The sequence below is a fragment of the Mirounga leonina genome, unplaced genomic scaffold (assembly GCF_011800145.1).
Source record: "Mirounga leonina isolate KUSES-001 unplaced genomic scaffold, KU_Mleo_1.0 Mir_126, whole genome shotgun sequence".
NCBI lineage: Eukaryota > Metazoa > Chordata > Mammalia > Carnivora > Phocidae > Mirounga > Mirounga leonina.
In genome coordinates this window covers 28,721,936-28,731,054 of record NW_023270314.1, presented here as the reverse complement: position 1 = coordinate 28,731,054, position 9,119 = coordinate 28,721,936, and the positions used below count along the sequence as shown (strand labels likewise).

At 40.5% G+C, this 9,119-nt stretch overlaps 1 protein-coding gene and 1 pseudogene across 1 annotated transcript; both read left to right on the top strand.

The window, feature by feature from the left end:
- On the top strand, positions 1-997 carry LOC118008501 (olfactory receptor 8S1-like). The gene has a single exon (XM_035002046.1). The coding sequence runs from the start codon at positions 65-67 to the stop codon at positions 995-997; it is 933 nt and encodes a 310-aa protein (XP_034857937.1). The 5' UTR covers positions 1-64.
- Positions 998-5,326: 4,329 nt separating this feature from the next.
- LOC118009022 overlaps positions 5,327-9,119 on the top strand; it is an 8,234-nt pseudogene continuing 4,441 nt past the window's right edge.

Sequence of the window (9,119 nt, the reverse complement as noted above, 5' to 3'; positions counted from 1 at the left end):
TGGGTATAATCAAGACAAGTTTCAAGTCCATCCTATATTTATTTCTAGGAAACATGCTCTCCAAATGGCCTTGAGAAACCACAGCACCATCACTGATTTCATCCTCCTTGGGCTGCCAGCTGACCCCAATGCCCAGGTATTGCTCTTTGTGCTCTTCCTGGGGATTTACCTCTTGACCCTGATGGGGAACCTGATGATGCTGCTAGTGATCAGAACTGATTCTCACCTCCACACACCCATGTACTTCTTTCTGAGTCACCTCTCCTTCCTAGATCTTTGCTTTTCTTCAGTCACTGTGCCCAAGCTACTGGAGAACCTCCTGTCTAAAACGAAAACCATTTCAATAGAGGGATGCCTGATTCAAGCCTTTTTTCTGTTTGACTTTGGAGGAACAGAAGTCTGCCTACTCTCAGCAATGGCTTATGATCGTTATGCTGCTATCTGTCACCCGCTCCTCTATGGCCAGGTAATGAATAATCAGCTGTATATGCAGCTTGTGTGGGGCTCATGGAGCCTGGGCTTTCTAGATGCACTCATTAACATCCCTCTGATAATGAACTTGGATTTCTGTGAGGCCAAAACCATCCATCACTACAGCTGTGAGCTGCCCTCTCTTTTCCCTTTGTCCTGCTCTGATATCTCTACCAACCTCACCGTCCTGGTCTGTTCCACACTCCTGCATGGCTTTGGAACATTCTTCCTGATCTTCTTCTCCTATGTGCACATTGTTTCCACCATCCTGAGCATCAGCTCCACCTTGGGCAGAAACAAGGCCTTCACCTGTTCCTCCCACCTCACCGCAGTGAGCTTCTTCTATGGCTCAGCTTTCCTCCGTCATCTCATGCCAACCTCAGGCTCACCTCTGGAGCTGATCTTCTCCATACAGTATGGTGTGGTCACTCCCCTAGTGAATCCCCTCATCTACAGCCTGAAAAACAAAGAAGTAAAAGCAGCTCTGAGAAGAACCTTGGGGAAATGTTTGCAATGGCACAGGTAGCAAGCTACAAGAGATGATCAGTTAAGAAAGAGCTACAGACTTCACGATATCTGTTGAGTTGATATTACAATCTTCCTAATGGCCATTTAGATGCTAGAAGATACCACAGAAGAGCTTAAGAAAGAGGCACAAGGATAGATTGAAGGTGGGGTCAGGGTAGGAGAAGGTGGTTCGGATTAAATCCTGCTCAAAGGCAGATCAATGGACTATATAGTTCTCTTGATTACAAGTTTTATTTAATCATAATTTATTCCTCTATTATTTCATTGATACTGAGTAAAACAATGTGTGTGTACTGGATTATTTTTTAGGATTAAGTGTACAGAAAGGCACGAAAACCATAAGATTTCACCAAAAACTGCTGAATATCAGGGAAAGAAAAGTTATAGACTTGGGGTCTGTGGAGGCATTTGAGCTTTGATGGGGAAGCCCTTGCAGATAGACAAAAGTGCTAAAATTCAGGACTGCACAATCAGCAGGTCAGTGATTTGGGTGATACCAAGAACTCTATTGTTCTGTTACTTGGAGTTGGAACATGAGGGGAAATGTCACTCCTTCTAGGGTAAGACAGGAAAATATAGCTCTCTGCAACAATTCACCTCCTTCAAGCTTTGTTTTTTCCATTTAGCCCACTTGGGGAATGCAAGGGTTTTTAGTCAATTGTTTTGGAGTAATTTCCTTTTCATATATTCTAGCATGGATTTATGAAATACGCAGGATGTGTTATATAATTCACCAAATTTGTATCTTCTGAGAAATTTTTCTGCACTACTTATTATTTTCCTCAAAATAGATTGTTTTAAAGTGTGATAACTTATACTCATTCAATGTTATTTTCTGTCTAGCAATAATGAGACCCCTAACAATACATGTTATTGATGAGGGACAGAAACAGGAAAATGTTTACCCTTAGCAGGGCAGGCTGACTTACAGTCTGCATAGTTTCAATATGGATCAAACACTTGCTGGTTGCTACATTCTTTAAGGGTCTCAGGACTGCCTGTATATCTCACCAATAGTTAATAGTGATTATAAGCACCAGAAGAATGTTGCAAAAGTAGTTTTACAAGTAGAAATTCAAACAAATTTGAAGAAACCTTTGTATTCTGAGACACCCTGAAGGCCCTCTTCCCTTTGATTACTAAGCAACCACCAGCCTCACACAGCAAAAGTGCAGCTCTTTCTGCCCATGGGTCTTGTCCCCATGCTACTTAAATAAACTTACTAAGTTGCACCATACATTGTCTCAAGAATTCTTTCTGTACCTGCACCAGACGACCCTGCATCATTTTGATTAATAGGTTAAAACACTGTTGCTCCATTTTACTTTATTTTTTCATAAATGTATGTTATCATAAAACATACCAGGCACTGAATTATACACTAATTAATAACACATCTGTATTTCCAATTTTTAAGTTATAATAAGAAAGCAGATATGTTAAAGAAAAAGTGATAATTACCAAAAAATAATTCTATCACCCGTATTTAGGTATATTTTCTTCTAATGCTTCTTGTACATAAAGATTTTAATGTAATCCATTTATCAAGCAGTCCCAACTCCATGACCAATACATATGAAACTGGTTTTTTTCCAGTTACTTAATTCAACTGGGTTGTATAATCTCCATTTCCTTACATTTAAAGACATATCATCAGATCCTTAATGTTCTGATCATTTTGTTTAATATATGTATATTCTAGTTTAAGACATATATTTCATTGAAGTCTCTCTCCTCCTCCTTCCCTAAATGTAAGTTTGAGCTGGGATCTCACCGTTCTGAAGAGGCCTAATCTGGCCCAGTCACATCCCCTCTACCACTCTCTAGTTAGCAATGGCTGACCAAAAGAATGAACTCAGGACAGCCATTGTACAAACCAGCTCTGGTGGAGGCACATGGGAGTTCTTTGTAAGATCCCACTGATCCTGCTCAGTGTACAGTTCTCTGACTCAGAAGACTTGACTCCTATTCACTCTCCTCTCTCCCACCTCTTTTCCTATACCCAGCAGCACTCCACAGCCTCTTGCTGTCGAGAGAACTTCCCCTAACAACCATCTTGGATATGACAATTAGAGTCCAAAGTCAGCTGTCTACCAAGATGACCAATTGACTCCCCACCTGCCCCCCACCAAGGAAATTCACACATCATCCTTGCCATACCAAGCAGTAGGTAGGCTGGCTGCTGTATTTCCACACACCTCTTCACCCTTTACACCCACCCCACCCCACCCCCATCTGTCAGCTTTTCCAATTCTTCTCTCTCTGGCTCAGAGAGGCATAGAGGAAAGATCAGCAAGTCTACTGCTGAAGTAGATATCTAACTGAGGAATGAGATCTCAGTCTATTCTGCTTGCAGGCATTTTCTGTTTTTGTGAGCTCTTCTCTTAGGACCACATTCATTTGGATCCTACAAAAGAAAAGCAATCCTCCCTTCCCCCATGAGAAAAGAAGGAAATGACTTCTCACCACAAACACTAAAATCCCAGTAAGGCCAATGAAATGAACACCCTCCCCAATTTGTTTCAATCCCAAATTTTTTGTATAGCCAGGGAAGGAGAGGGTTGGTGATAACTAGTGGTAGCATCATCACAGGTTCTTATCTCTCTTACTAAGCATTGAAAAGGGTGTCTGATGCCATTATCGGTAGCTATTATCAAATGTAGGGTATTTATGTGATGGGAATATAAACTGGTTTAGCCACTATGGAAAACAATATGAGGTTCCTTAAAAAAATTAAAAATGGATCTACCATATAATCCAACAATTCCACTTCTTGGTATATGCCTAAAGGAAATGAAAATAGGATATCAAAGGGATATATGCAATCCTGTGTTTATTGCAGCATTATTCACAATAGCTAAGATATGGGAACAATCTAAGTGCCCATCAAGAAATAAATGGATAGGGGTGCCTGGGTGGCTCAGTCGTTAAGCATCTGCCTTTGGCTCAGGTCATGATCCCAAGGTCCTGGGATCGAGCCCTGCATCAGGCTCCCTGCTCAGAGGGGAGCCCGCTTCTCCCTCTCCTACCCCCCCTGCTTGTGTTCCCTCTCTTGCTGTCTCTCTGTCAAATAAATTTTTTAAAAAAATCTTAAAAAAAAAAAAAAGAAAGAAATAGATAGATAAGGAAGATGTGGTATATATATACAATGGAATATCTCAGCCATAAGAAAGAAGGACATCCTGCCATTTGTAACAACATAAATGCATCTTCAGCACTTTATGTTAAGTGAGATAAGTCAGACAGAGAAAGACAAGTACTGTATGATATCATTTATGGAATCTGAAAAAGCCAAACTCATAAAAACAGAGAATAAATTATGGTTACCAAAAGATGGGAGGTGAGGAGACAGGACAGATGTTGTTTAAAGATACAACCTTGGAAATAGTTCAAGATGGCAGAGGAGTAGGGGACCTTAGTTTCATCTGGCCCCAGGAATTCAGCTAGATAGCTATCAAATCATTATGAACACCTGCAAACTCAACCAGCGATCTAAGAAAAGAATAGCTGCAACCCTACAATTAGAAAAGCAACCATTTTCTGCAAGGTAAGAGATGTGGATAAGTGAATCTGAGGTGATATATGGGAAGATAACCTGGGGGGGGGAGGGCTCCATAAGCCGGCAACAGAAAGTGATATAGCAGTAGAGCACAAAATTGGAACTTTTAGAAGTCTGCTCCAGTGAGTGACATCCCTGCCTGAAAGGCGCTCAGGTGGCAAAGTGGGGCAGAATCCTAGGTGGGACAGTATGGTCTCAGGATCCCTAGGGTCACAGGAAGACCAGGGGTGCCTGAGTGCCACAGAGTTTCCAAGCATCAGAATGGTGAAGCTGGTTGCAAACAGTGAGCCCAAGAGTGGGCTTTCAGCTCAGTCAGGCCACTGTTCTCTGAGCAGGTACCAGCAAGTAAGTGGCAGAACCAGTGAGACCCCACTTCCTCCACCAGGAGAGCAAGAGTTTGCAGGGTTTGGAGACTCAGATAGGGTTATGTGCCTGAGATAGAAATGCTCAGTCATGGGCTAGGTGAGCAGGAAGTGGGGACAGAGACCAGGGAGACAGGAGTGGTTGACTGCTTTTCCCTGAGGGCGCATTGAGGAGTGGGGGGTGCAAGCTCTTGGCTCTGAGGCTGGAAACTGGGAGGCCACCATTTTCATTCTCATCCTCTAAAGCAGTGCAGAAAGACTTCAGAGAACAAAAGCCCCATAGGGCAATCCAGAGCCACTTACTTAGCCTGGCTCCCTAGCAAGGGCAGTGCAATTCCACTCAGGGCAAAGACATCTGAGAATCATTGAAATAGGCCCTCACCCAGAAGATCAAGAACATTCGGCTATGACCAAGTTTACCAGTCAGTGAGAACTGCAAAACTCCATTGCTAGGGGGAAATAGTATATAGAATTCATTGGGGTTTTTTTCCCATGATTCTTTAGTCTTTCAATTTTAATTTTTTTCTCTTTCTTTTTCAACCAATTTCTTATTTTTTAACTCTTTTTTAATGTTCATTTTTACAGTTACATTCTATCCTTTTTTTTTTAAAGATTTTATTTATTTGACAAAGAGAGACAGAGTGAGAAAGGGAACACAAGCAGGAGGAGTGGGAGAGGGAGAAGCAGGCTTCCCACAGAGGAGGAAGCCCAATGCGGGGCTTGATCCCAGGATCCTGGGACCATGACCTGAGCTGAAGGCAGATGCTTAATGATTGAGACATGCAGGCACCCCCATTCTATCCTTTCATTTTATTTAATTTTATTTTTGTATATATGTAAGTCTTTCTTTCTTTACAATTTTAGGATACAGTTTCTTCTAACAAACAGACCAAAATACACCCAGAATCTAGTGTATGGCTCTGTTCTCTTCACCTGTCTGATCATATTCTCTTTTTCTTTTTCTTTTATTTTTGTTAAAGTATTTTTAAATTTTCATCTTCACATTTACATTCTATCCTTCAATGTATTTAATTTTATTTTTGTGTATATATAACTTTTTCTTTCTTTACAATTTTGAGATGTGGTTCCTTCTAACAAAGAGACCAAAATACACTCAGGATATCATGTATTGCTCTGTTCTGTTCACCTGTCTATTTCTATTCCTTCTTTTTTCTTGTCTTTTAATTTTCATTTTTACAGTTACATTCTATATTTTCATTGCATTTAATTTTATTTTTGTACATATATAAGTTTTTCTTTCTTTACAATTTTGAGATCTAGTTTTCTAACAGACCAAAATACACAAAGGATCCAAAATACACAAAAGATTGTTCTATTCTGCTCACCTGTCTGATTATATTCTCTCTCTTTTTATTTTTTAATTTTATTTTTTTGGTTTCTGGTCTCTTCTGGTGTGTTTAGTGTATATTTCTCTGGGGTCTTGTTGCTATTTTAGTATTTTGTTCTCTCATTCATCTATTCCTCTCGGACAGAATGACAAGACAGAAAAACTCACCTCAAAAAATATAACAAGAGGCAGTATTGACTGCCAGGGACCTAATCAGTATGGGCATAAGTAAGATGTCAGAACTAGGGGCGCCTGGGTGGCTCAGTTGGTTAAGCAACTGCCTTTGTCTCAGGTTGTGATCCTGGGTCCTGGGATTGAGCCCTGCATCAGGCTCTCTGCTCAGCAGGGGGCCTGCTTCTGCCTCTCCCTCTGCAGCTCCCACTGCTTGTGCTCTCCTGCTCTCTCTCTGTCAAATAAATAAAATCTTAAAAAAAAAAAAGATGTCAGAACTACAGTTCAGAAAATGATGATAAAGATACTAGCTGGGCTTCAAAAAGGAAAGAAGACACAAGAGAATCTCTTTCTGGAGAAATAAAAGAACTAAAATCTAATCAATTCAAAATTAAAAAATGGTATTAATGAGATGCAATAAAAAATGGAGACTCTAAGTGCTAGGATAAATGAGGCAGAAGAATTAGTGATATAGAAGACGAAATGATGGAGAATAAAGAAACTGAGAAAAAAGGAGATAAAAAACTGCTGGATCACAAGGGGAGAATTCAAGAGATAAGTAATACCATAAAGCAAAACAATATTACAATAATTGGGATCCCAGAAGAAGAGGAAAGAGAAAGAGAGAGCAGAAAATATATTGGAACAAATTATAGCAGAGAACTTCCCTAATCTGGAGAAGGAAACAGACATTCAAGTCCAGGAGGCACAGAGAACCCACGTCAAAATCAATAAAAATAGGTCAACACCCTGATGTATAATAGTGAAACTTGCAAATTTCAGAGACAAAGGGAAAATCCTGAAAGCAGCTTGCAACAAGAGGTCCGCAACCTACAACTGTAGAAGCATTAGAGTGGCAGCAGACCTATCCACAGAGACCTGGCAAGCCGGGAACGACCGGAATGATATATTCAGGGTGCTAAATGAGAAAAATATGCAGCCAAGAATACTTTATCCAGCTAGGATGTCATTCAAAATAGGAGTGATAAAAAGCTTCCAGGACAAACAGAAGCTAAAAGAATTTGTGATCACCAAACTAGCTCAATACGAAATATTAAAAGGGATCCTCTAAGCAAAGAAAGAGCCCCAAAGTAATATAGACCAGAAAGGAACAGACACAATATAGAGTAACAGTCATTTTACAGGTAATACAATGGCACTAAATTCATATCTTTCTATAGTTCCTCTGAATGTAAATGGGCTAAACATCCCAATCAAAAGACACAGGGTATCAGATTGAGAAAACAAAAACAAAACAAACAAACAAAAAAAAACGGGGAGCCTGCGTGGCTCAGTCGGTTAAGCAGCTGCCTTCGGCTCAGGTCATGATCCCAGGGTCCTGGGATCAAGCCCCATATCAGGCTCCCTACTCAGTGGGAAGCCTGCTTCTCCCTCTCCCACTCCTTCTGCTTGTGTTCCCTCTCTCACTGTGTCTCTCTCTGTCAAATAAATAAAAAAAATCTTTAAAAGAAAAAAAAAAAAAACAAGACCTATCAATATGCTGTTTGCAAGGGACTCATTTTAAACCCAAAGACACCTCCAGATTGAAAGTGAGGGAGTGGAGAACTATTTATCATGTTAATGGACATTAAAAGAAAGTTGGGGTAGGGCGCCTGGGTGGCTCAGTTGGTTAAGCGACTGCCTTCAGCTCAGGTCATGATCCTGGAGTCCCGGAATCGAGTCCCGCATCGGGCTCCCTGCTCAGCAGGGAGTCTGCTTCTCCCTCTGACCCTCCCCCCTCTCATGTGCTCTCTCTCTCATTCTCTCTCTCTCAAATAAATAAATAAAATCTTTAAAAAAAAAAAAAGAAAGTTGGGGTAGCAATCCCTATAACAGACAAATTAGATTTTAAACAAAAGACTGTAATAAGAGATGATGGACAGTATATCATAATTAAAGGGTCTATCCAAAAAGAAGATCTAACAATTTTAAATATCTATATCCCTAACATGGGAGCAGTAAATTATATAAGCCAATTCATAACAAAATTAAAGAAACACATCAATGATAATACAACAATAGTAGGGAACTTTAACACCCCCCCCCACCCCTCACAGCAATGGACAGATCATCTAAGCAGAAGATCAACAAGGAAACAAGGGCTTTGAATGACCCACTGGACCGGATGGACTCCACAAGTATATTCAGAACATTCCATCCTAAAGTAGCAGAATACACATTCTTCTTGAAAGCACATGGAACATTCTCCAGAATAGATCACATCCTGGGTCACAAATCAAGTCTCCAATGGTACCAAAAGACTGGGATCATTCCCTGCATAATTTCAGACCATAGTACTTTGAAACTGGAATTCAATCACAAGAGGAAATCTGGAAAGAGCTCAAATACATGGAGGCTAATGATCGTCCTACTAAAGAATGAATGGGTCAACCAAGAAATTAAAGAAGAATTTAGGAGAAGGAAGGGAAAAATGGGGGGGGGGGACTGGAGGGAGAGATGAACCATGAGAGACTATGGACTCTGAGAAACAAACAGGGTTTTAGAGGGGAGGAGGCAGGGAGGATTGGTTAGCCCAGTGATGGGTATTAAGGAGGGCATGTACTGCATGGGGCACTGGTGTTATATGAAAACAATGGATCATGGATCACCACATCAAAAACCAATGATGTATTGTATGGTGACTAAGAAAGAAAGAAAGAAAGAAAGAAAGAAAGAAAGA

Excerpts from the sequence above, each read along its gene's own strand:
- LOC118008501 (XM_035002046.1), top strand. The coding sequence starts at position 65 with ATGGCCTTGAGAAACCACAGCACCATCACTGATTTCATCCTCCTTGGG.